At 48.2% G+C, this 27,000-nt stretch overlaps 1 protein-coding gene across 3 annotated transcripts; it reads left to right on the plus strand.

Moving 5' to 3' along the window:
• Nucleotides 1-1,268: 1,268 nt before the first annotated feature.
• Nucleotides 1,269-25,450, plus strand: VPS33B (VPS33B late endosome and lysosome associated). 3 transcript variants are annotated; one of them, XM_047795529.1, is made up of 24 exons: nt 1,269-1,341; nt 1,636-1,748; nt 7,487-7,567; nt 7,918-7,979; nt 9,553-9,602; nt 10,349-10,416; nt 14,697-14,742; nt 15,841-15,935; nt 16,235-16,339; nt 16,742-16,838; nt 17,063-17,140; nt 17,347-17,420; nt 17,697-17,783; nt 17,949-18,039; nt 18,526-18,600; nt 18,844-18,908; nt 19,631-19,685; nt 21,802-21,848; nt 22,182-22,314; nt 23,181-23,254; nt 24,005-24,106; nt 24,258-24,333; nt 24,437-24,553; nt 25,084-25,450. In XM_047795529.1, the coding sequence occupies exons 2-24, from the start codon at nt 1,653-1,655 to the stop codon at nt 25,161-25,163; spliced, it is 1,854 nt and encodes a 617-aa protein (XP_047651485.1). In that variant the 5' UTR covers nt 1,269-1,341; nt 1,636-1,652; the 3' UTR covers nt 25,164-25,450. The 3 variants fall into 3 exon arrangements, with proteins under 3 accessions (XP_047651485.1, XP_047651486.1, XP_047651487.1); XM_047795531.1 differs by adding an exon at nt 2,959-3,014 and having other exon boundaries at nt 1,297-1,748; XM_047795530.1 differs by lacking the exon at nt 24,437-24,553 and having other exon boundaries at nt 1,295-1,748.
• The last annotated feature ends 1,550 nt before the right edge of the window (nt 25,451-27,000 follow it).

Genomic DNA, 27,000 nt, shown 5'->3' on the forward strand with positions numbered 1-27,000 from the left:
TTTTTTTTAATTTTAATGGCCCCACTTGTGCCATATGGAACTTCCCCAACACTGGATCCTTTTAACCCACTGCTCCAGCCCAGAAATCAAACCCGAGCTTCTGCAGTGACCAGAGCCTCTGCAGTCCAATTCTTAACCTACTGCACCAGAGTGGGAACTCCTGATGTCTTTTATCATGTTCCTACTAACCTCTGTTTCCTATGAGCTGGTAGTTAGATCCTGAGGCTTGATCAGTTTTGGCTTTTGGCAACAGGTGATGCTTTCTATTTCCTATGTATCTCACCAGGAGATGATGATGTGATGTTACAGCTGACTAGTAAGTACAAGTATTGTCAGCCAGATCTGTCCATTATAATATCTCTTGTAAGTTTAGTTTTTTTTTTAAGAAGGTAAATATACATATAGAGATTTACCATCACTCCTGAAAATTCCCTAATTTTCTTCCCAATTTTTGTAGCTTTTCTGAAATTTTTTTTCGCTATAGTGTTTCGTGTTCAAGAACCTGATATAGAAGTTGCCATTATGGCTTAGTGGTTAAGAACCCAACTAGTATCCATGAGGATACTGGTTCAATCCTTGGCCTGCGCAGTGGGTTAAGGATCCCGCGTTGCGGTAAGCTGCGGTGTAGGTCGCCAATGCGAGTCGGATATGGCTGTGGTATAAGCGGGCAGCTGCAGCCCCAATTATACCCTAGCCTGGGCACTTCCATTTGCTGCGGTGCAGCCCTAAAAAGACAAAAACCCCACCCTGATATAAACGGCATACAGATGCCACTCTGAGTCTGGCTACTTTCACTTAGTTATTTTTGTATGAATATACCACCGTTTTATCCATTTTCCCACGAAGGGCATTAATAAGTCAAAACTCCGGTATTGAAGGGTCACAGCTGGCGAGACAGCTTCCATTGGCTCCAAAAGCGTTTCTCTTCTCTCCCCTCACACCCGCCCGCAATTTCCACGCCTCTCACCTGTAGCGGTTTGGAAGAAAGGAGACCGCCCAGCTCTCAGCTAAATTTGTGTTGTAGATTTGATTGACAGCCAAAATCCCCAGGGCTCACAGTGCCCTTCGGATTCCGAGTTGGTTTCGCCCATTTCACGAAATTCTGAAAATCGAGCAAGTGCCCAACGTCTGCTTGAGTGAGCCGGGAGAACTGGATGTACCCTTAGAAGTTAGTATACTCCTTTTATCGCCTCTGGTCAGGAATTGGACAGCCACATGGACGCGTTGCGCTCGTTTTCAAATGTCCCTCCTAGGATGCCGTCCGTTCTGAATAAACTAAGCGACAGGCGGGCGCTCGGGACTTCCGGGACGGCCAGGAAGTCGCCTCTCTCGCTCTCTCCGGTAGGAGGCGGGTAGCTTTGCGGGTGTAGCCCCGAATGCTGCTGAGCCAGGTGGACCGGGAGGGGCGGGGCGGAACACTTTGGCTACGGGCCTGAGACTAGGTCCCCTGAGGCTGCCGCTGCCTGGGCAAGAGGTCGCCATTCATTCCCCACGTGTGGTTGAAGAGCGAGGGCCCCATCAGGGGCCCTTTGGAAGTCCGTGCTGGTCCCTACAGAAGAGGCGTCCTGCGTGGACCCTGGGCTGCTGCCGGCCTTCTCAGATCGGAGGTCCTCCTCCTCCTCCTTCCACCTGCAGCTCAGGTGACCGGCGCCATGGCTTTTCCCCATCGGCCGGACGCGCCAGAGCTGCCTGACTTCTCCATGCTCAAGAGACTGGCCCGAGACCAGCTCATCTATCTGCTGGAGCAGGTCAGTGCCCGCCACTCCGGGGCCTTTACTGTATCAGCAGGTTAGCACTCAATGGGTGCATAGTTCTTTCTTAACTGAGTTCCTTTGAGCGTGCTCTTGTCCCTTGGTATTGTCCTTGGAGCTTCTGGAGTAGGTCCAAAATGAAGCACCAGGAGAAAAATAAGGGGAGTGAGAGCTCCGTGGGGTGACCTAGCCAGCCTTCCCCCCCACCCACCCAAACAGGCAAGGGGTACGCCACTAGTACCAGGCATCAATGGGAATGGAAAGATGGTTATGACATCTCTGTCCTTAGGGATCTTACACTTCAGTGGGAGCATATGACACAAAATACCACATAGAGAATATGTGTGGTAAATGAGTGCTAGCTAGGGTGCCTGAAACAATCATTTCTAGCTAGAGTGATCTAGGAATTTCAAAGAGCTGGAGTGTGAAGATAAGCGTATTTTCCTTGGAGATGGGAGAGGATGTTCCAGGCAGAAGGACCTGCAGGAAAGTTGAGGAACCAGGGAAGGATAAGTCCTGCAGGACAGGTAAGAGGGTGATCAGAAGTTACACAGTAGGTATTAGGCAGCCATTAAAGAGTTTTCCTCCCAGGCATTCCCTTTGTGGCTCAGTGGTAACAAATCCGACTAGACTAGTATCCCTGAGGACGCAGGTTCGATCTCTGGCCTCGCTCGGTGGGTTAAGGATCTGGCATTGCTGTGAGCTGTGATGTAGGTCACACACCTGGCTTGGATCCCAAGTTTCTGTGGCTGTGGTGTCAGCTGGTGGGCATCTGTAGCTCCAGTTTGATCCCTATCCTGGGAACTTCCTTATGCTGCACATTTGGCCCTAAAAGCAAAAAACAAAAACAAAAAAATTTTCTTACTCCCATATGTGGCATGAAACAATACTTGAAGATGTTTCTAACAGCCATGTGTGAAGTTGAGTAAATAAGAAACAAGAAGACCAGTTAGGAGAACATAGATCAGATTGAAGTAATAAAGGTGCACACAAAATTGATGGCAGTGAAAGTGAAAGAAAGTTGATAGATTTTTAAGTCATGGTGAAAGAAGACTCAAAGACTTATCAATTAGTTGTAAAAGAATCAGGAAGAAGCAAAACTGAGTTTGAGATTTTTAACTTGAGTTAATAGGAAAATAATGCTGTTACTGTAATTGTAATGGATGACATATATAGTCATTTGTTTAATGTTTGTATTTTCTGCTAGATTGGAAGGTCCTTGAGGACAGGGATATACCTATTTTGTCCAACACCGTATACCCAGTGAGTACCTAACTTAGAGACAGACACTAAGCATGTGCTTAATAAATATTTATCACATGGAGTTCCCATCATGGCTCAGTGGTTAACGAATCCTACTAGGAACCATGAGGTTGTGAGTTCAATCCCTGGCATTGCTCAGTGGGTTAAGGATCTGGCATTGCACATGGATCCTGTGGATCCCGTGTTGCTGTGGCTGTGGTGTAGGTCAGCGGCTACAGCTCTGATTTGACCCCTAGCCTAGGAACCTCCCTGTGCCACGGGTGTGGCCCTAGGGGAAAAAAAAAAAATTATCGTATAACCATTGAATGGAAATGAGAAAAAAAATTAGAAAGAGGAATGGCTTTGGTGGGGGAAGTTGATGTGTTCGAGTTTGGGTAGCTTGAGGTTAAGATACTAGTAGGAAATCCTGCTTGTAATATCCCGCAGATACAAGTGTAGGGTGAGCTCCTGCTGTGGCTCAGTGGGTTAAGAACCCAACTAGCATCCAAGAGGATGCGGGTTTCATCCCTGGCCTTGCTCAGTGGGTTAAGGATCCAGCATTGCTGCAAGCTGTGGCATAGGTCTTTCGAACGAGGCTTGGACCTGGCTTTGCTGTGGCTGTGGTGTAGGCTGGCAGCTATAGCTCCAGTTCAGTCCCTAGCCTGGGAACTTACATATGCTTCGGGTGCATCCCTAAAAAGACAAAAAAACCCACACACACAAAAAAGAAAAGACATGTAGGGTTGCAGTGGGGTGAAGAACCTCAGAGAACCTCGGTGGCGGGGGAGGGGGGAGGAGGTGCGTATTTTATTTCTCTGTTATGTGTCCTGTAGTGGTAGCACAATGATTGGCACATTAAAGACCCCAATGGTCTGAGGAATTGAAAGGAGATGCTGGTTAGAGTCACTAGTTCAGGTGAGATCCTCATGAAAGAGACTAAATGAGAACAAGGGTAGAAACTTGTAAATGGAGTGTCCTGAGGAAGAGCTGTCCACAAGGGTGATCAGCATGGTCAAAGCAGATTTCTGTGCAGTAATATCTTTGAACTAACATCCTCTGACTTAATTCTTCTTAGGGCTGTGCTAGTCAGGCTTGAAAACCTTAGAATCATTTTGACTCTCCTTCCCCATCTCACACCTAAATAAACCAGCTGCTGAGTCCGTGGATATTTCCTTACATCTGACATTTATTGTATTTTGTTTTATTTAGGGCTGAATGTATGGTACATGGAAGTTCCCAGGCTAGGGGTCTAATTGGAGATGCAGCTGCCGGCCTATACCACAGCCACAGCAATGCTAGATCCTAGCCACATCTGTGACCTGCACCACAGCTCACAGCAATGCTGGATCCTTAACCCACTGTGTGGGGCCAGGGATCAAACCCAAATCCTCTTGGATACTAGTCGGGTTTGTAACTTGCTGAGCCACAGCAGGAACTCCACACCTGACTTTTTCTTTTTCTTTTTTTTTTTGCTTTTTAGGGCCGCACCCTCCCATATAGAGGTTCCCAGGCTAGGGGTTGAATTGGAGCTACAGCTGCTGGCCTACACTACAGCCACAGCAACGCAGGATCCGACATGCATCTGCGATCTACACCATAGATTCACAGCAATGCCAGATCTTTAACCCACTGAGTGAGGCCAGGGATCAAACCCAATACCTCATGGTTCCTAGTCAAGGATTCATTTCAGCTGCGCCATGTTGGGAACTCCCACATCTGACTTTTTAAATGGTAATTATAAAATACCACACATTCTAGAGGTTTCTGCTGTGTCACACTGGGTTAAGAATCTGACTGTAGGGCCTTGGGTGACTGCAGAGCTGTGGGTTTGATCCCTTCCTGGCACAGTAGGTTAAAGGATCTGGCAGCAGCTGTGGCTCAGTCACTCCCTGGCCTGGGAACTTCCATGTGCTGCAGGTGTGGCCATTAAAAAACAAACCTAAACAAAACAACCGTCTTCCCTAACACACATATTCAAGAAAATACAGAAGATAAAGTGTAAAGAAAAAAAAATCATTTATCACCCTATTCAAGTATTTAATTTTTTTTTTGCAAATTCCATGTATCTCTCTCTCTCTCTTTTTTTTTTTTTGCTTTTTTTAAGAGCCGAACCCATGGCATGTGGACATTCCCAGGCTAGGGGCTGAATCAGAGCTGCAGTTGCCGACCTACGCCAAAGCTTAGGCAACGCCAGAATCTTAACCCACTGAACCAGGCCAGGGATTGAACCCACATTCTCATGGATGCTAGTTGGATTCGTTTCCGCTTCACCACAATGGCAACTCCCACGTATCTCTTAAATAACCTATTTTTGTTCACATCACCACCAGCCTAAAACAGGTCATCCAAGCTTGGGCTGTTTGGACTGTTGCATTAACCATATAAATGGACTCCTTGCCTCCAGTTTCTCCATGTCTTCCATCCATTTTACCCATAGTTGCTGCGTTACCTAACTAAAACTCCAGCTGACTGGATGCTTCAGTGCACAAAAGCTTTCTGCTTTTCCTTGTTCCTAGAAGATCAACTCCAAACTCTCTAACTTGGCATTTAGAACCCTTCATTCTCCAAGTCTAGTCCAGTGTTTCATTCTTGTTTCCCAAGATTCTCCTACATCAAGATTTCTTAGCGTTCCCATTGTGGCTCAGTGGTAATGAACCCAACTAGTATTTGTGAGGACACGGGTTTGATCCCTGGCCTCACGCAGTGGGCTAAGGATCTGGTGTTGCTGTGGCTGTGGTGTAGGCCAGCAGCTACAGCTCCAATTGGACCCCTAGCCTGGGAAGGTCCATATACCTTGGGTGCGGCCCTAAAAAGACAAAAAGAAAAAAGAAGGAAAATCTTTTTCAGTCTTGGTGCTTTTGACATTTGGAGCTGGTTAATTCTTTGCTGTGGGACTGACTGTGCTGTGCATTGGTAGCAGCATCCCTAACCTCTACCCACTGGATGCCAGTAACACCCCCTGAACTGAATGGCTTTTCCTGCCCTTGGCATTCAGCCTGTTTGCTTTCCCTGGCCTTTGCTGGACTGCCACCTTAGTCTCTCACTACCAACACCTTACCCCTTTATCAGGGCCTGGTTGTGATGAAACTTTCAATAACTTCCCACTCTCTGCTGCTCACTATGACCTCCCCTTCCTTCAGGCAGATGAGAGAGCGGCGTCAGGAATGGTGAAGTGGAAACTAGATGACATGGGGTTGGGGGTAAGGGCTGTCCTGGGTAAGTTTTCTGACTTGAACATACTTTTTTTTTTGTTTTTGTCTTTTTGGGGCTGCACTTGTGGCATATGGAGGTTCCCAGGCTTGGGGTCGAATTGGAGCTGTAGCTGCAGGCCTACACCACAGCCACAGCAACGTCAGATCCAAGCCGCATCTGTGACCTACACCACAGCTCCCAGCAACGCTGGATCCTTAACCCAGTGATTGAGGCCAGGAATCAAACCCATGTCCCCATGGGTACTAGTTAGGTTTTTTTTTTTTTTTTGTCTTTTTGCTATTTCTTTGGGCCGCTCCCACGGCATATGGAGGTTCCCCGGCTAGGGGTTGAATCGGAGCTGTAGCCACCGGCCTGCACCAGAGCCACAGCAACGCAGGATCCGAGCCGTGTCTGCAACCTACACCACAGCTCACGGCAACGCCGGATCCTTTAACCCACTGAGCAAGGGCAGGGACCAAACCCGCAACCTCATGGTTCCTAGTCAGATTCGTTAACCACTGCGCCACGACGGGAACTCCTAGTTAGGTTCTTTACTGCTGAGCCTTGATGGGAACACCCATATGTTATTTTTATAATTAGAAGGAAAATGCTATTTAAAGAGATATTTGGCAGTTAGTTGAGGGGTTGCAGGATACGAGGTAAGATTTGGTTTTGTTTGACTTTGTTCAGCAGGAGATGGGGTTACTGGGATGCAGACTGGAGGAGGAAGTGGGACAGCAGAAGAGCAATGATGCAGAACAAGGTCACAGGGGAACAGGAGGGTCAAGGGGCAAGGACTTGACCTTAGAAGGAAGGTGAAGTGGAGTTTCCTGTCGTGGCTCAGTGGAAACGAATCTGAGTAGTATCCATGATGAATTGGGTTTGATCCCTGGCCTCGCTCAGTGAATTAAGGATCCGGTGCTGCCATGAGCTGTGGTGTAGGTCGCAGACACGGCTCAGATCCCGTGTTGCTATGGCTGTGGCATAGGCCAGAGGCTATAAGCTCCAATTCAGCCCCTAGCCTGGGAACCTCCGTGTGCGGCAGGTGTGGCCCTCAAAAAAAGAAAAGAAATAAAGGGAAAGAAGATGAAGTATCTTTCCACTGATAGGGAAAATGAGAAGACAGACCAGGTGAGTATATGGAGACTCGTGGATATAGACAGTAAATAAGGTGCTGAAGTAGGTGAGGGTCAGTGCCCTTCCAACTCAGAGACTATGCTCCTGGTAAGTGGAAGGCTGGGTGAACTCTCAGCTGAGGAAGCTTGTGTGAGCTGTGAGTGACCTAGATACTGTGTCTCCAGCTTCCAGGAAAAAAGGACTTGTTCATCGAGGCAGATCTCATGAGCCCTTTGGATCGAATTGCTAATGTCTCCATCCTGAAGGTACCTGCCCCTTCTCCCCAGTGGACTCGGGTCCCTCTGTCCTTGGTCAGCAGTTTTGCTTGTGATGAACAGTACCAATTACTAAAGAGAGACTATAGGCTGAATATAGGTTAGGAGTGTTGAGTGGACAAAGGGGGGTTGATACTGTTTGTATTTTTTGTTTGTTTGTTTGTTTTGTTTTCTGTTAGCAGTTTGAAGAAGGTTCAGTGGGATGGTTGTCACGGTGGTACTTCAAATCCTAGAATTAGTTTAAATAGGAGGGAGCCTTTCCAGAAGACCCCTGTCTTTGAATCACACTTTGGGTTTCCAGGCATTCTTATGGATATTGTTTTGTTGGATTTTCTCTGCAGCAACACGAAGTAGACAAGCTGTACAAAGTGGAGAACAAACCAGCCTTCAGCTCCAGTGAACAGTGAGTGTCTGGGAGGGTCTGTCTTGGCTCTAAGCTGGAGGAGGTACCTGCACATTTGCCTTTGATTGGTCCTTGGCTGAGATGTGACGCTGTGGTGTTTGTGATATGGTTCACTTCTCTGCACTTTTACAGTTTCATTCTTTGGTTATGCTTTAGCCTTTTTTTTTTTTTTTTTAACTTTTTAGGGCTGCACCCAAGGCATATGGAAGTTCCCAGGCTAGGGATTGAATGGGAGTTTCAGCTGCTGGCCTATACCACAGCCACAGCAACTCCAGATCCCAGCCGCATCTTCGATCTACCCCATAGCTCACTGCAATGCCGATCCTTAACCCACTGAGCGAGGCCAGGGATTGAACCCGCAACCTCATGGTTCCCAGTCAGATTCGTTTCCGCTGCGCCACGATGGGAACTCCTGTTTTTATTTTTAATATTTCTTAACTTAAGGGAGTTCTCATTGTGGCTCAGCAGATTAAGGACCCAGTGTTGTCTTTTGTGAAGATGCATATTCGATCTCTGACCTCATTCAGTGTGTTAGAGATTTGCTGTTGTTGCAAGGTGTGGCATAGGTTGCAGATTTGACTTGGATCTGGTGTTACCGGGGCTGTGGTGCAGGCCACAGCTGCAGCTCGGATTCCACCCCTAGTCCAGGAATTTCCATATGCTACAGGTGCGGCTATTAGAAGAAAAAAGTAGTTCCTTTCCTGGCTCAGCCATAACTAGGATCCATCAGGATGTGGGTTTGATCCCTGGCTTCACTCAGTGGGTTAAAGATCCTGCGTTGCTGTGGCTGTGGTGTAGGCCAGCAGCTGTAGCTCCAATTTGACCCTTAGCCTAGGAACTTCCATATGCCGCACTGTGGCCTGAAAAAAAAGGAAAAAAAAAACAGCAAAAAAATTCTCAACCTAAATAATGTACACCCTCCCACAGAGGAAAAAATTCTCACATATGGAGAACATGAACATCAGTTGGAAAAACATTATTTTATATACTTTCTTTTTTTTTGGCCACACCTGTAGCATGTGGAAGTTCTCAGGCCAGGCATTAAACCTGCACCAAAGCAGTGACAATGCTGGATCCTTAACCTGCTAGGCCACCAGGGAATTCCTTTTGTATTTTTTTAACAGTTAATTTTTTTTTTTGTCTTTTTGCCTTTTCTAGGGCTGCTCCTGCGGCATATGGAGGTTCCCAGGCTAGGGGTCTAATTGGAGCTGTAGCCACCGGCCTGTGCCAGAGCCATAGCAGCGTAGGGTCCGAGCCGTGTCTTTGACCTACACTGCAGCTCATGACAACGCCAGATCATTAGCCCACTGAGCGAGGCCAGGGATCGAACCCACAACCTCATGGTTCCTAGTCGGATTCGTTAACCACTGAGACACGACGGGAACTCCACGTGTACCTGTTTTATAGAGAGGAGTCATGGTTGGCATGTTGGCGGCCAAGAGAGCTGGCATAGCTTTGGCTGGGGTGAGAACTGTAGCAAATAGTGAAACACATGGTGTTGTGTTTCCTCTAAGCCGCTGTCACCAACCTTATGTTTCTGCATTGAGGTTTTCTTCCCCCTTCTCTCCCATAGATTGTGCTTCTTGGTCAGACCCCGCATCAAGAACATGCGGTACATTGCCAGTGAGTATGTCACGTTGTTCTATGTAACTGAGGCCTTGGAAAGGGTGGGAGGGTCTAAGGGCCTTGGCCATAAGAACTCGTTAATAAGAAAAGAGGGAATTCCCGTTGTGGCGCGGCAGAAATGAATCTGACTAGTATCCATGAGGATGCGGGATTTGATCCCTGGCCTTGCTTAATCGGCCAGGGATCCAGCATTGCTGTGGCTGTGTTGCACTGCAGCTGCAGGTTGGATTCGACCCTAGTTTGGGAACTTCCATATGCCTCAAGAGCGGCCCTAAAAAGCAAAAAAAAAAAAAAAAAAGAAAGAAAGAAAAGAAAAGGATTGTTCCTATCTACAAAACAGAATAGACTCACGGATATAGAGAACAGACTTGTGGTTGCTGAGGGGGAATGGGGAAGGAAGCATTGGGAGTTTGGGGTTAAGCAGACACATGCTATTATATGTAGGATGGATAAACAACAGGGTCCCCACCGTACAGCACAGGAAGCTGTATTTAGTGTTGTGTGGTAAACCATCATAGAAAAGAATATGAAAAAGAATGTAATATATATATGTATATATAATTGAATCACTCTTGTATAGCAGAAATTAGCACAATATTGTCAATGAACTATACTTCAATAAAATTTTAAAAAAGAAGGAAAATAATTCAGGTTGGCCATACCATTGCCAGGCTCTCTGCTTCCTTGATTCTAGCCTAACAAATGACCCGTGGCTTTCTGGGTCGCATCCCTTCTGTCTCTAGATCTTGTCAATGCTGACAAATTGGCTGGCCGAACTCGAAAATACAAAGTGATCTTCAGCCCTCAGAAGGTGAGTTTGGACCCTGGTGGAAGTGGGGTAAAGGACAACAAGATTGGGGACTGGAAAGAAGCCAGGGCCTGACGGCCATGTTGCTCTCAAAGCAAGTGATGTATAGCTGTCATCGTCTTTTTAGAGCCACACCTGCATCATGTGGAAGTTCCCAGGCAAGGGGGCGACTCGGAGCTACAGCTGCCCGTCTGCGCCATAGCAGTGAGGGATCTGAGCCAAGTCTGCGTGACCTACCCCACAGCTCACGGCAACTCCAGGTCCCCGACTCACTGAACGAGGGCAGGGATTGAACCCATGTGCTCATGGATACTAGTCAGATTCATTTTTGCTGCACCACACTGGCAACTCCCTGTCATTGTCTTTTCATTAATGCAGCAAGGAGTTTGTCATCAAACAGCCCCAAATATGGATTATACAGTTGTGAGAGGTGGCCTCTACACAGACTTCTTTATTTGTTATTTTGTGTGTGTGTGTGTGTGTGTGTGTGTGTGGCTACACTCTTGGCATGAGGAAGTTCCTGGGCCAGAGATTGAACCTGCAGGTTCACAGCAGTGACAGCAGCCACATCACTGACAACACCAGATCCTTAATCTGCTGAGCCACTAGGGAACTCCCACATAGATTTCTTTAAATGAAAAGATTGATACTTTTGAAATAGAAACTATGTATCCCTTCTAACACAAATTCCTATATAGTAATGGTGCACGATGTTACGGCTTTTCAGTGACCGTCTTCCTAAACCCTTTAATAGTAAACACAATATGCCTTCACTCCCCATGCTCATCCAGGGCCTGTGGCTGGACTGCCCTTGGGTTATTGGAGCCATACTTTTGTACTTTGAAAAAGCCTTTTCTTACACAGGAAAGGAACCTTAGAGACTATTTTATACTACACCCCAGCTTGGAACAGCTGACAGAACTAAAGCCCACAGTCACATAGTGAGTTAGCATAGCCATCCTAGGTTTCTTTCATCTTTACCTCAATAATTGCAGTGCTTGGTGACCTGTCATAGTGTGTCCATTTCTCTATTCCATCACACTACCCCCCTGCCCCTGCTGTCATTCCCATATCAGCAGGGTGCATTGTGGGTACATCCTCAGTGTGATGAATTTTTTGGGAAGAATGATGTTCCAGATCTGTACATTGCCCACCACAGGCCTATAAAGTTATACCAAGTAGTGCATGCGACACTTAGAGCAGGTAGAAATTAAAGTTGAAAAGACAGGGATTTATTCCTTTGCAATTTTCCCCGAAAAATTCTAGAGAAAATAGAAGCAGGAGGTAAGACCAAAGATGCAGAAGCCAAACAGTCTAGGTGGGAATCCTTGCTTTAGCACCTATTACCTGTGTGACCTTGGATAAATTACTTAACTGCTCTGTGTCTCAGTTTGCTTATTTATAAAATGGAGTTGCTAATAGTACTTATTTCTCGAAGGAGATGACTTTTACTTTCTGTTAAGTCTAGTGGAGGAGTTCCTATTGTGGTGCGGTGGAAATGAATCCAACTAGGAACCATAAGGTTGCAGGTTCAATCCCTGGCCTCGCTCAGTGGGTTAAGGATCCGGCATTGTTGTGAGCTGTGGTGTAGGTCACAGTCTTGGCTCAAATCTGATGTTGCTGTGTCTGTGGTGTAGGCTGACAGCAGTAGCTCCGATTAGACCCCTAGCCTGGGAATCTCCATATGCAGCAGGTGAGGCCCTAAAAAGCAAAAAAAAAAAAAAAAAGTCTAGTGGAATCATAGGCTTATATTGTCTTGTCATGTAAAAGGAGTAAGAAGAAAGAACCAATGAGCTTCCTTTGAAGATTGATTACACAATCTTATAGCTATTTATCCTCTTTAGGAATATACATATTTCAAGTATGACATTATTACTAGGGCAGGAAAATTATTACCTAAAAAAACCAATCAGGAGTTCTCATTGTGGCTCAGAGGTAACGAACATGACTAGTAACCATGAGGACACGGTTTTGATCCCTGGCCTTGCTCAGTGGGTTAAGTATCTGGCATTGCTGTGGCTGTGGTGTAGGCCAGCAGCTGCAGCTCTGATTTGCACCCCTATTCTGTATGCCACATGTGCAGCCCTAAAAAGCAAAAAAAAAAAAAAAAAACCCAAAAAACAAACAAATGAAAACAAAAAAGCAGTCAGAATTACAGGTTGCTAGAGTTCCCTTGTGGCTCAGTGGGTTGAAGATCTGACATCACTGCTGCGGCTTGGGTTGCTGCTGTGGCATGGGTTCAGTCCTTGGCCCCAGGAACTTCCACATGCCATGAGTGCAGCCGAAAAGAAAAAAAAAGAATTGCAGGTGACTTTTGCATGTTATTAAAGGAGCCATAGCAGTGATTTCTAGTTTTTGGAGTCTTACAAAGCCCTTTTTTTTTCAAATTGCACTTCCAAGGACAGATTTGTTTAAACAGGGAATAGAACAAGTTGGTAACAGTTTCGAATAATCCTACAAGCCTCCATATCACACAGAAAAACAAAGTGGATATTTTTATGATTTTTTTCTAAATCCTATCTAGTCAAATTCTTTGACCTCTTTTTCCATCCCAGGACCATCTCTTCCATAGTAGCTGTATGGGAGAGGGAATCTGTGTCTTCTTGAGACTCCCTTTTTTAACTATGAAGATTGGCAGTTTTCAAACTAGATTATGCGAGTCCATTAGTTAGCATTAAAAGTAAGCCTACAGGATTTCAGTTTTACTGACACAAATGAATGATGGATGACTAGGACTCATCTGTGTAAATGTGAAATAAAGAGCATAAAGCAGGAATCTTCCACACCCCACACAGTTATTATGAAGCTCAAGGGAAGTGATCCTTCTTTTTTTTTTTTGTCTTTTTGCCATTTCTTGGGCCACTCTTGCGATACATGGAGGTTCCCAGGCTAGGGGTCGAATCTGAGCCATAGCTGCCGGCCTACGCCAGAGCCACAGCAGTGAAGGATCCGAGCCGCATCTGCAACCTACACCACAGCTCACAGCAACACTGGATCCTTAACCCACTGAGCAAGGCCAGGAATCAAACCCTCAACCTCATAGTTCCTAGTCGGATTCGTTAACCACTGAACCACGACAGGAACTCCCTGAAGTGATCCTTCCAAAACACTGCCTAGTACCTATGAAATGTATAATACACATCCACTCTAATTGTCATTGTCATTATCAAACAGAAGTGTCCTCAGTTTTCCTCCTCATTTCCCATCCAAGGTCAGCGACTCACCTGTGTTCGTGGCCCCATCCCTGCTTTCCTTCCCAGCTCTCTTGCTTCATCACGTAGACTCTTTTATATCTTCAGCCATCTATCCATTCTAAACAATTCTCGCTCCATCTTTTGTCTCTATCAGGGACTTTTCATTTATGGCCAGACTTCTATGAAGAACTGTCAGCTACCACTGCTTCAGCTTCCTCATCTCCACCATATTTTATCGTATTTTTTAATTGATTCCTATTTATTTTTAGGGCTGCACCCGAAGCATATGGAAGTTCCCAGGCTATGGGTCAAATTGGAACTGTAGCTGCTGGCCTATACCACACCCATAGCAACGCGGGATCTGAGCCATATCTGCGACCTACACCATGGCTCCCTCCTTCCACTCTCTCTTAATCTAGTCCCCTAAGATCTCTTGTCAAAGCCAGTGGTGTATTTCATATTTATCCTACTTAACTTCTCTGCATTTGAGACTGTTGCCCATTCTTCCTGGAAACTCTGCCTTTAGATGTATTCTTCCTCAGTCTTCTCTGCCAGGTTTTGGACTGTGTGCTCTTTTAATTTTGGTTCCCTAGTGTCCCGTCCTTAGCCCTCTTCTCCCTCTGTGTCTTTTTGGACAGACTACCCACCTTCATGGTGACGTATGTGCCTTGACCCCCAAGGCTGTATGTCCATATCTCCTTGAGTGTCTCCAGAGGTCCCATGGACACGCTGTAGCCACAACATCCTCCCCCTCTTCACACCACACCACTGCTTTTTAACTCCACCTGCTCCTCCTCCTCCGTGTGGCACTGCTGTGCTCTTCTTCCCATCTCTGCCTGCAGGACCCACCCTTTCGTGACAGCTCAATGCCTTGTCCTGTGTAAAGCTTTTCTAGTCACTCAGGGAAAAAAAGAAATTGCCTTCAAAAGTGAATGAAAAGGAAACAAAGTCTTGGGCCAGGTGATTCCAGTGGTCCTGTCTAGATCACACAGTCTGGGTTCTGTGGTCTTTGTCACTGAGTTCAATAAGTGTGGCCCTCATCCGTGACCACAGAGGGCCATAGTTACTGAGCTTCCCTTTCTCTTTCAGTTTTACGCATGTGAGATGGTGCTTGAGGAAGAGGGCATCTATGGAGGTGAGGAGATGAATGCAGGGGAACGTGGAGGTCGGGTGGGAGAAGGCTGCTCCCCTGCCCCCTCTCCTCCTTTTCCCTGTCTCATTCCTGGTGACCCAGCAGGAGGAGAGGGTCCTGAGAATGGGAAGCCAGACCCCACATCCGAACACCAGTGGGATGATGAGGAGGTGCCCGGGTGAGAGCTGCAGATCACTGGCTGCAGTCTCCTTACCTTCCAAGACTTCCACGGGGAAAACCTCTGCCTTCCCTCCTCTGTGTTTTCCTTGCTCCGTCCTCTGTGACACAGAACGGATCACAGTACCCTCTGCCGGAAGTGCTGCAGGGGCTCAGAATAGAGCCCAGGATCCGCAGCCTGGCCTCCTGCGCCTCTGCAGTCTGGCCCCTTCCTGGCCCTTTAGCCTCATCGTGTGTGACTCCTTTCTCCTGACCCACTGCCTTCCCGCCACAGGGACTTGATACATCTGTTCATGCTGCCTGGACTGTTCCTCCCCCTACGGCTTTTGGCCTACCCAAATCATACTCCCATTCTAGGCCTAAATGTCACTTCCTTAAGAAAGTCTTTCCCATACCCCTAGTTGAAATTAGATCCCCCGAAATACTTGTGTGCTCCTCGGTTGCTCTTTTACTTCTCTGGAATATGTAACTAATTGAATTGGTCTGGTGTGTTCTGGTAAGCTCTAGAAGTCAGGAGCGTGTCCATTTTGTTGACCCCTGTGTTCCCAGTGTTTAACCTAGTGCCTGTACATATAGAGCTTTCAGTCAGTATTTTTCAGATGATGAACAAATGAATGAAGGCTGTGTCTCCACTTTGATCGACATGCTAGTGAAGAAAGACACACCACTTAGGACGTAGTAGTACAGACTGTTACGTACATGTCTCCTTTCCCTACCAGCCTGTGAGCCCCTTCCGGGCAGAGACTTCATCTTCATCTTCATCTCTGAGCATCCTGTGCTCAGTGCGGTACTTGGCTTGGGGCAGGCACTCGGGAATTTTTGCACAAGTGGAGTGGACCTTCCCTCTTAATGTGGAGCCTCATGAGGGAGGCAGGGCAGGTTCACGCCCTTCAGTAGGGAGACTGATGTTCTTTGTACCCCTAGATGTGAGCTGTGACGAATGGGCTTTCTCTTTGTTGCCTCTTGATGTGGACCTGTTGAGCATGGAACTACCAGAATTTTTCAGGGACTATTTCCTGGTAAGAGCAGGGTCCTTGGGTGTTGGCACTGAGGAGTGGGGACAAACACAGGGTCCTATGGCTTAGAAATAGGTGTTTGACCTTCCCCCAACTCATGTCATTTATTACGAGGGATAGTGATTCCTAGGTTGAATGCTGCTGATTGATGTCCATGGGGCTTCCTTTGGGGCCAGTGGGGATGAACTCTTCCAAGCCCTGCCCACACCCTGCCTTTCTGCTCCAGGGCTTCTAGGCACAGCCCCTTTCCAGATGGATCTGCTGGGTTGACTGTATCTTCCTGGCCTATGTGGTCCCTGCAGGAAGGAGATCAGCGTTGGATCAACACTGTGGCCCAGGCCTTGCACCTCCTCAGCACCCTCTATGGACCTTTCCCTAACTGCTATGGGATTGGCAGGTATGCCAAGGTAAGCAGTTCTGTTGTTCTGAGAGCCCCCGTATCACCTGTTTGCTACCCACCAAGGATTATCCGCAGGCATCTTTGATGTGAGGTATGTTCATCTTGCTGTCACGGCTCTGGCTTCGGAGGAGGTCCCCAGAGAGGAGAGCTGATGTGGCTAATGGATCGCAGGAGCCCGGCCCCCTGGGTAGCATCCCTTCTTCTCAGGGGTGGAGATACTCCTTGGCTGGGACAGGGAAGGGAGGGGAGGGTTAGGAACAGATGGGAGTACTGTGGGTGAGAGTGTTGATAATTAGCTGCCCTCTTGGCGTCAAGAACGAGTATCACAGGGAAAGGGGTTGGGTTCTCTAGGCGTGGGGCTGCAGCGGGGACCTGGCCATAAGGTTGAGAGTGTCTTGGGCCCTGGCAGATGTCACATGAATTGTGGAGGAAGCTGGAGGAGGAAGAGGATGGTGAAACCAAGGGCCGAAGGCCAGAAATTGGACACATCTTTCTCCTGGACAGAGGTAGTCTGTGCCCGGCACTCCTCTCACCTGAGGACCCTGGAAGACAGGGACGTATGGCAGACACAGGGGCATGGTTGGGATCCTCACGTTGGGGCTGTGAATGCCAGCCTTGATGGGGGACAGGGATATCTGGCCACTGTGAAAAGCCTTTGAACTGACACTGAGCAAACTGGGTGGCACGCTGCTTCAGGGTGGACCCTCATGTTCGGGAATCTCGGTTTCAGATGTGGACTTTGTGACAGCACTTTGCTCCCAGGTGGTTTACGAGGGCCTGGTGGATGACACCTTCCGCATCAAGTGTGGTAAGTGGCTTCTTGGCAAGATGGAGGGGTCCGCAGCTCCGGGGGCCTCCCGTGGTGGGGCAGGGCCTGTGGGAGAGACCCAGACTCTGAGTGAACTGCTGGCTCCCTGACAGTTTGGGGACCTTTAATGGCAGTTCAGGAAGGGGGCAAGGAGAGGAAGGCCTCATCAGACATCCCCATAGCTTTCCCCCGCTCTGCTCTCAAAGGCAGTGTCGACTTTGGCCCAGAAGTCACGTCATCTGACAAGAGCCTGAAGGTGCTGCTCAATGCCGAGGACAAGGTGAGCACGTGGGTGTCAGCAGTGGATTTCCCTGGGGCCACCTGCTTCCACGGGGGTGTGGGCCCTGGCTCTGGGATGGAGGCTGAGTCCCCGAGGAGAGGGACACACCCCAGAGCACGTGGCAGGCCATTGACCCTGATGCCAGCTCAGATGTCTCTGTACTTTTGCTAGAACAGCTGAGCACGCTTCCTGTGCTGTCATTGCCCTGAGGAGGCAGGAAGGAGCAAGGTACGGGTCTGCCCAGTAGGTTTTTCCTGTCACGTGTCCCCCTTGCAGGTGTTTCATGAGATTCGTAATGAACACTTCTCCAACGTCTTCAGCTTCTTGAGCCAGAAGGCCCGGAACTTGCAGGCCCAGTATGACGTGAGGCTCCCAGCCCGGGTCTCCTGTCTGTTCCCCTCAGTGACTCCCCAAGTCTGCTGCCCTGTGGCTCCTCTTCTGACTCCGCAGTGGGTGGGAGCTGCGGGAAGGGCGGTGGTCACACCTCTCTGAGAGCAGGGAGGTGGACCTCATGGGGCGTCCCCACAGCGTCGGAGAGGCATGGACATCAAGCAGATGAAGAACTTCGTGTCCCAGGAGCTCAAGGGACTGAAACAGGAGCACCGGCTGCTGAGTCTCCGTAGGTTCTCACTCAAGGGCTGCTGCGAAGGCCATGGGCCTCAGGGCAGGGGTCCCGGTTCATCCTGGTAGACAGTGCTCTTATTTGGTCTAAAGTGGGAAGTATCAGAGTTCCCGCTGTGGCTCAGTGGTTAATGAATCCGACTAGGAACCATGAGGTTTTGGGTTTGATCCCTGGCCTCGCTCAGTGGTTTAAGGATACAGCGTTGCCGTGAGCTGTGGAGTAGATCACAGATGTGGCTCAGATCCCCCGTTGCTGTGGCTCTGGCATAGGCCAGCGGCTACAGCTCCGATTCCACCCCTAGCCTGGGAACCTCTATATGCTGCAGGAGTGGCGCAAGAAATGGCAAAAAGACAAAAAAAAAAAAATAAAGTGGGAAGTAGCACTCCTGCACTTTGCCCTACAAGGTTTTTATTCTTCTGGACAATAAAGAGATATCCCTCTAGAACAAGGAATATGCCAGCTCCCCTTTTGTCCTGTCTGCAGATATTGGGGCCTGTGAATGCATCATGAAGAAGAAAACCAAGCAAGACTTCCAGGAGCTCATCAAGACTGAGCATGGTGACTCAGCTCCTTATCCCACTTCTGCTTCCCTGCCTCCCAGCCCCAGCCCACCCTGAAAAGATGCTTTCTGGCTCTTTCCAGCTGACATAGGCTGTGTGGAATGCTGGTTCCTATCAGGAGTCCTGGGGGCCCCTTACCCCACCCCAGGGATGGAGAAAGAGGGTGATAGACACCCGTTAGCATCGATGGCAACAGCTGAGCCGCTCCTACAGTAACAGTCTCTCCTCTGATTTCTTGCAGCACTGCTAGAGGGCTTCAACATCCGGGAGAGCACCAGCTACATCGAAGAGCACATAGATCGGCAGGTGAGGCAGGGTGGAGGCAGGGAGAGGGTCTGGGGAAGACTTTGGGTGCTGCATCCAGCGCTGCAGGGCAACGGGAGATCCTGGAAGAGAGCCAGCGAGGCATAACAGCACACACAAGACTCTTAAATCTAGCAAGTGGGGGACCAGGAGGCAGAGGTCGCCAGAACAAAGGCACCTAGGCTTTAACCCACATGGCTTTTCTTAGGGAAGGTGACATAGATTCATAAGCAAAATCAGGTGCAGGCAATGGTAAAGCTCTTTGTGGTTGTGCTTTTGCCCATGCGCTAGATTTGTTTCCTGCAGAATTCAGCAGTTTCAGTCTCCAAAAGTTGGGAACCATGTTTAGAGATGAGGCTCAAGCAAAAGGAAGAAAAGAGAAGAACATGTGTTATAAAACTTGAATTCTTGGAGTTCCCATTCTGGCTCAGTGGTAACGAACCCGACTAGTATCCATGAGGATGTGGGTTCGATCCCTGGCCTCGCTTAGTGGGTTAAGGATCTGGAGTTGCCGTGAGCTGTGGTGTAGGCCGGCAGACATGGCTCAGATCTGGCATGGCTGTGGCTGTGGTGTAGGCCGGCAGCTGTAGCTCTGATTCAGCCCCTAGCCTGGGAACGTACATATGCCACAGGTGTGGCCCTAAAAAGACAAAAAGAAAAAACACACACAAAAAAACCCCCAAAACGAAACTTTGCATTCTCCTCGACTCTTTCTTCCCATGCAGGTGTCACCCATCGAAAGCCTTCGCCTCATGTGCCTTTTGTCCATCACTGAGAATGGTGAGACCTAGGGACCAAAGATGCCAGATTGAAAAGCTTTACCTTAAGGATAAAGAAATCATTTTGAAAGTGAGAGAAATGTCCTACCAGACAACGTTTCCCTGTCATCTTACGGATTCTTTCCTCTGTAAAATCAGTTTTGTTTGGGGTGAAACATCCTCAGGTCATAGGGTAATTTATTGTCCAGCCCTAAGCAGGACCACATCCAGGCCCCCCAGAACAAGTCCTGTCCCATCGTCCCATCACAGGACTGCAGAGGGGCAGAGCTGAGTGGCATTTCTATCGTTATTCTATCTGGCTTCCTACTCTCAACAAGATGTCATCATCAAGGTACAGTCCAGGAGTTCCCTGGTGGCCTAGTGGTTAAGGATCCAGCATTGTCACTGCTCTGGCTTGGGTAACTGCTGTGGTGCAGGTTTGATCCTAGGCTGAGGAATTTCTGAATGCTGAGGGCTTGGCAAAAAAAAAAAAAAAAAAAAAGGATGGAGTCCAAGAAAAATAAATTTGATAAACAGATTCTGCAGCCTTTCATGGCAACTTGTTTTGACTGTTGAAGACTTCCAGTTCGTGAATTTTCTTTTCTATTCTTTTCTTTTTTATCTTTTTAGGGCTGCACCCACAGCATATGGAGGTTCCCAGGCTAGTGGTCGAATTGGAGTTAAAGCCACTGGCCTATGCTACAGCCGCAGCAATGCCAGATCTGAGCTGTGTCTGACCTACACCACAGCACACGGCAATGCCGGATCCTTAACCCACTGAGCGAGGCCAGGGATTAAAGCTGCATCCTCATGGATGCTAGTCAGATTTGATTCTGCTGAGCCATGATGGGAACTCCACCAGTTGGCAAATACTCTTTAAAGTTGCTTCCTACCTAGAGAAGTAGTTTGCTTATTCTAAGTCCCCTTGGAGTTCCCTTGTGGTGGTGCAGGTTAAGGCCTGGGTCTCTGCTGTGGTGTGGGTATGATCCCAGGAACTTCTGTGTGTCACAGGCAAAACCAAAACAAAAAAACAAAAAAACAAAAAAACAAAAAAAAAAAAGAAAGAAAAGAAAGACCAGGAATTCCTGTTGTGGCTCAGTGGAAACTAACCTGACTAGTATCCATGAGGGTACGGGTTTGATCCCTGGCCTCACTCAGTGAGTTAAGGATCCAGTGTTGCTGTGAGCTGTGGTGTAGGTCACAGATGTGGCTCAGATTCCGAGTTGCTGTGGCTGTGGTGTAGGCCAGCAGCTGTAGTTCGGATTTGACTCCTAGCCTGGGAACTTCCGTATGTGGCAGGTGTGGCCCTAAAAAGACACAAGAAAGGAAACACTAAATCCCCTTTATTATAGTTGGAAGCCCATTTCCTTTTTTTTTTGTTTTGTTTTGTTTGTTTGCTTGTCTTTTTGCCATCTCTAGGGCCGCTCCCGCAACATATGGGGGTTCCCAGCTAGGGGTCGAATCGGAGCTGTAGCTGCTGGCCTATGCCAGAGCCACAGCAATGTGGGATCCGAGCCACGTCTGCAACCTACACCACAGCTCACGGCAACACCTGATCCTTAACCCACTGAGCAAGGCCAGGGATCAAACCTGTAACCTCATGGTTCCTAGTTGGATTTGTTAACCACTGAGCCACGGCGGAAACTCCTAGGAAGCCTGTTTCTTCTTACCTATATGGAGAAAACCATCTAGGACTCTATTCTGGGGACTCATGTGACCAATTTTCCTATTCCTCAGTAGCTGTTGAGCAGTTCCCAAGAGAACCAGCCAGAGAGAAATACACAGGAAGGCCCTTTTTCCTCCTGTCATGTCCCACCCCACACCCCACTACAGATTAAGTCAGCATTTGTTTCAAAATTCCTCAGGGCTCTTCCTTGGAACTCTCAGATCCAGGCTTTATATTTCAGTAAGCACGTTTAAATTTAGGAGTTAACTTAGCATGAACTGCATAGGATGCAAGGTTCACATCATTTACTGACTCCTTCCTTCTGGTTAGGGTTGTTTTTTGTTGTGTTTTGTTTTGTTTTTTTTTTGCGGGGACGAGGGTTTATTGGTTGGTTTGTTTGGCTGTACACTCTAGGATACCCCAACTGCCTTATGAACCTGTTCTCATGACCCTTTATCTTCCTTACCTTCAGGTTTGATCCCAAAAGATTACCGATCCCTGAAAACCCAGTATCTGCAGGTAAGGCCAGGAGAATGTGTTCTTGAGAAAACATGCTGGAGGGAGGTCATTGGACTTTTTTGAAATGTCTGGGCTCCTAACGGAAAGAAGGAGCTCCCTGGTGGCTCAGTGGGTTAAGGACCTGGAATTGTCACTGCTATGGCACGGGTTTGATCCCCGGCCTGTGAACTTCTACATGTCAGCCAAAAAAAGAATGAAAATCTACCCCACAAATAAGCATGGGCCCTTCAGGACACAGACTGCATGATCCTCCTCTCCCTCACCTCCATATCACCTCACAGAGTTAGATCCTTGGTGGATGCTCAGTAGGTAGCTGCACTGCATTTTCTTCAGAGCTATGGCCCTGAGCACCTGCTAACCTTCTCCAATCTGCGGCGAGCTGGGCTCCTAACAGAGCAGGCACCAGGGGACACCCTCACAGCTGTAGAGAGTAAAGTGAGCAAGCTGGTGACGGACAAGGCTGCAGGTGAGCAAGAAACTCAGGTAACCCCTTCCGCTCTCCTCGGCCATTGTTCCCTCTTCTTTCAACAGAGAGGAGTTTCCTGCTGTGGCACAGTGGAAACGAAAGAATTTCTACTAGTAACCATGAGGTTGTGGGTTTGATCTCTGGCCTTGCTCAATGAGTTAAGGATCCGGCATTGCCATGAGCTGTGGTGTAGTTTGCAGACACAGTCCAAATCCTGTGTTGCTGTGGCTGTGGTGTAGGCTGGCAGCTGTAGGTCTGACTCAACCCCTAACCTGGGAACCTCCATATGCCACAGCTGTGGCCCTAAAAAGCAAAAACAAAACCGAAATACAACAACATAAAAACCAGGCTGGGCACCCTGGGAGGGAGAGAGTGAGTTGGGGGAGGAGAAAGTGATTCCTTACTGTCACTGTCCTTACTGCCCCTGCTTCTGCAAGAAGAGCAGTTTGCAGTGAGCACTTATGTCCTGGGCCCTTTAGATGCAGTTTTCAGGTGGTAAGTTTTATAATCACCATTTTATAGATGAGGCAACTGAGGCTTAGGGAAAGTGAATGACTTTTTCAGGGTCCCTCAGTAAGTCAGATCTGAACCCACATGGGTTGGACTCCAAAGGCCATGTACTTAAGCAATAAACTAGGGTCACCTGGTAGATTGCTTAGTAGAGATCTGGTACCCTGGCGGAGGAGGAAGACTGTGGGTGGGGAGAAGGGTAGTGAATGTCTTGATCAATTCCAGGCAACTGGAGGTGAATGGCTTTGATGCTGTTTGACATGAGGTGGTCCTGTCATTTGCTGATCGGTATCTTCTATGCCAGCATTATTAATCCATAAACCTTAGATGAAACCCAGTGCCCGTTTCTTTCCCAGGAAAGATTACTGATGCCTTCAGTTCTTTGGCCAAGAGGAGCAATTTTCGTGCCATCAGCAAGAAGCTGAATTTGGTATGTAGAACGGGTGGATGGGGAGGTGGTGGGTTCAGCCCTTTATGGAGAACTTTGAACCCACAAAAACCCTTCTATCATCTTATTTTTATAAAGGTCCTTTTGTTTGGTAGCATTATAGCCGGAACCTAACTTAATAGTGAGACAAAATCCAAAGATTCATTCATTTAATAAACATAAACAAGTACCTACCAGTGTCAGAAAATATGCAAAGTGCTGCTTCCGTGACAGATATGTCCCATGTCACCGAGGGTCAGAAAGGGGCTCTCTTCCCTCCAGCCCTTCCTGGGGAGCATGGGCACTCATTCAAGAAAGTCACATGAAGTTCCCGTCCTGGCGCAGTGGGAATGCATCTGACTAGGAATCATGAGGTTGTGGGTTCGATCCCTGGCCTCGCTCAGTGGGTTAAGGATCTGGCATTGCCTTGAGCTGTGGTGTAGGTTGCAGATGTGGCTCGGAACTGGCGTTGCTGTGGCTGTGGCACAGGCTGGCAACTACAGCTCCTATTCGACCCATAGCCTGGGAACCTCCATATGCGGTGGATGCAGCCCTAAAAAGACCAAAAAAAAAAAAAAATGAACAGCTTTCATATTTGGGTCATGGATTCTTTTTTTTTTTCCCCAAAGAAGTTGCTGGTTCTGCCTTTTGCTGAAGTTAAGAACTCTTAGGGATAAGCCACTTTTTCTGGCCCTAGAAAGGACAGGAGGGCTGAGTTGTCACTTGCCTCATGCAGTCCCCTTTGCCCTCTAGATCCCACGTGTGGACGGCGAGTATGATCTGAAAGTGCCACGCGACATGGCCTACGTGTTCAGTGGTGCTTATGTGCCCCTAAGCTGCCGAATCATCGAGCAGGTGAGAACAAGTGGCTTGCTCCCACTTCACCTGCTTTCTCCCAGTCCGTGGCTTGGTCCAATTCTTAACTGCCCCAGTGACTAGCAGGAAACAGGACAGTCTGGCTGCTGCTGGACTTGAAACTAGCTCTTGTGCCCCCTGCCTCCTCCAGGTGCTGGAGCGGCGAGGCTGGCAGGGCCTGGACGAAGTGGTGCGGCTGCTCAACTGCAGTGAGTTGGCGTTCACAGGTGTGTGGCCTTGCCCAGCGGGACGGGGTGGCACAAGAGGAGGGCGGGGTGCACACAGCACGAGTGGGTGGTTGAAGAGCTGAGTCTGGTCTGGTCTTGGCAGACAGGAGCAAGGAAGACAAGGCTTCCAGTGAGTCCCTGCGCCTCATCTTGGTGGTGTTCTTGGGTGGTTGCACATTCTCTGAGATCTCAGCCCTGCGGTTCCTGGGTAGAGAGAAAGGTGAGAATAGGCTTCTGTGGGGTGTGGGGGACCAAAGGGAAGCACTCAGAAAGCCTTCCTTTTTTTTTTTTTTTAATCCTGTGGCATATGGAGGTTCCCGGCCTAGGGATCCAATCGGAGCTTTATCTGCCAGCCTACGCCACAGCCACGGCAGTGCAGGATCCAAGCTCCACTTATGACCTACGCCACAGCTCACGGCAACACCGGATCCCTAACCCCCTGAGCGAGGCCAGGGATAGAACCCGCATCCTCATGGATGCTAGTAGGGTTCACTAACCGCTGAGCCATGCCGGGAACTCCAGAGAGTCTTCTTTACTGGCTTCTGGGTACCACTTGCCGCTGTTGTGCTGTGGGCTGAATAGCAGGGACCCTGGCTCCACCAGGCACGGCAAGTTTCTGTGCCCAAGAGCATGGCACTGATGCATCCGTGTCTGTAACCTGGTGCTGTGACCTGGCCAGGGCTGTGGACTGCAGGGGCCTGAGCTTAGATCTGCTTTGGCTCATGTGCAATGGTGCTTTTGACTCCTTAGGGTACAGATTCATTTTTCTGACGACTGCAGTCACCAACAGTGCTCGCCTTATGGAGGCCATGAGTGAAGTGAAAGCCTGAAGTTTTCCCTGCCACAATTGAAGTCTCATGTTCCTCAGTGGGATGCAGGCATTTGACTCCCGGCGGCAAATAAAATCTCTACTAATGCCCCTTCTAAGAGCTAAGGAGCAGGGAACTTTTTTGGGACTTAGAGAACATATCTGAGGAGAGAGTTCACATCCTACCCCCAGGATATTTCTTTTTTGTTTAAGGAGTCCAGCCGATGCCGACAAAATAAGGTAGAGAAAGATCTTTTGCTAAATCCTCTTTTAGGATCATTGTAAATAAAATCTTTACTCTTAGTGTCATCTGTGCTGTTCTGGACAGGTACTTCCATCTTTATTGGTGAAACAGACAGGGCTTTACGTAGGGGTTTTGTGTGCTCTGTGGCCTGGACTGGTTCTTCCTTGAAACTTGCCCTGTACTGGACTTTCTTAAACCATAAAATGAGGGGGATGAGTTAGGTAGATGATCAATAAGCACCCTTCCAATTCTAAAGTTTTGTGATTTATTACACTCTAGAAGAACTGAGGTTTTGGGGTTGGGGGCGGGGGTTTTGGCCATTGTGTGCAGTGGCTTGAAGTGGGATCTCAGTTCCCAGACCAGGGATTGAATCCAGGCCGCAGCAGTGAAAGCACCAAGTCCTAACCACTAGACTGCCAGGGAATTGCCTGTTACTGTTCTAACTTTAGGAGCACTTGAATTTTAAGCTTTTTGTTTGTTTCTATTTCTTTTCTTTTTTTAATGGCCACACCCGCAAAGTTCCCATTGTGGCGCAGCAGAAATGAATCCCACTAGGAACCATGAGGTTTCGGGTTCAATCCCTGGCCTCGCTCAGTGGGTTAAGGATCCAGTGTTGCCATGAGCTGTGGTGTAGGTTGCAGATGTGGCTTGGATCTGGCGTGGCTGTGGCATAGGCCAGCAGCTGTAGCTCTAATTAGACCCCTAGCCTGGGAACTTCCATATGCTGGGGGAGCAACCCTAAGCAAAAAAAAAAAAAAAAAAAAAAAAAAAGCCCTCACCTGCAGTATGTGGAAGTTCCTGGGCCAACGATTAAATCCGAGCCACAACTGTGGCAACACCAGATCCTTTAACCCACTGCTCTGGGTCAGGGATTGAACCTGAGCCTCTGTGGTGACCTGAGCTGCTTAGCCACAGCAGGAGCTCCAAGTTTTTTGTTTCTTATTGCAGAATGAAAGATTGTGCCCCCCGTTAGAGCAGTTTCAGGCATTGGCAAACTGTGCTCCTCTAAAGGTCACTGGTGCCCTCCTAAGTGTTGATTCTAGTGGCCTTCCTTCCCCTTTAGCTCTTAAACACTGTGAACTCTGACCCCGTCTATTAGTGGTCTCTAACTTGATCTCACTGATGATCTCCCTTTCCTTCTCGAAATTCTTGTATTTGGCTTCCATGATACTCTTGTTTGTCCTTGTGCTGTCCCTAGGCTGCACTTCCGTCTCCCTTGTTCCCCTCTCTGTGTACCCCCCTTTGCTGCCATCTCCTCTATCTGTCCTTTTGTTATCCACCTGCACATCCCAAGCTTTCATCTCACTGCTGAGCTTCACGCCATTATTTCCAAACCGGTCACTCCACGGGCACTTCAGCCTCAACATGTCTAAAATAAACTATCAAACTGAACCTCCTGTCCTCATTTGGAATCCCTAAATCTACTCCTCTTCCTGTGTTTCCATAATCGACATTCTCATCACCGACCCAAGTTTGTCCATGGAAGAAATTATATCCTTGACCTCAAAATTTTTTTTTTTTTTTTTTTTGTCTTTTGAGGGCCGTGCCCCTGGCACATGGAGGTTCCTAGGCTAGGGGTCAAATTGGAGCTGTGGCACAGCCACAGCAACGCGTG

The sequence above is a fragment of the Phacochoerus africanus genome, chromosome 9 (genome assembly GCF_016906955.1).
Source record: "Phacochoerus africanus isolate WHEZ1 chromosome 9, ROS_Pafr_v1, whole genome shotgun sequence".
In the NCBI taxonomy this organism is placed as follows: domain Eukaryota; kingdom Metazoa; phylum Chordata; class Mammalia; order Artiodactyla; family Suidae; genus Phacochoerus; species Phacochoerus africanus.

Bases quoted from the DNA above. Each gene is read 5' to 3' on its own strand.
- VPS33B (XM_047795529.1), top strand. From the start codon at position 1,653: ATGGCTTTTCCCCATCGGCCGGACGCGCCAGAGCTGCCTGACTTCTCC. The intron at 7,980-9,552 runs GTGAGTGTCTGG...TCTCTCCCATAG, and splicing joins GCCTTCAGCTCCAGTGAACA to ATTGTGCTTCTTGGTCAGAC. The intron at 17,141-17,346 runs GTAAGTGGCTTC...CTGCTCTCAAAG, and splicing joins CACCTTCCGCATCAAGTGTG to GCAGTGTCGACTTTGGCCCA.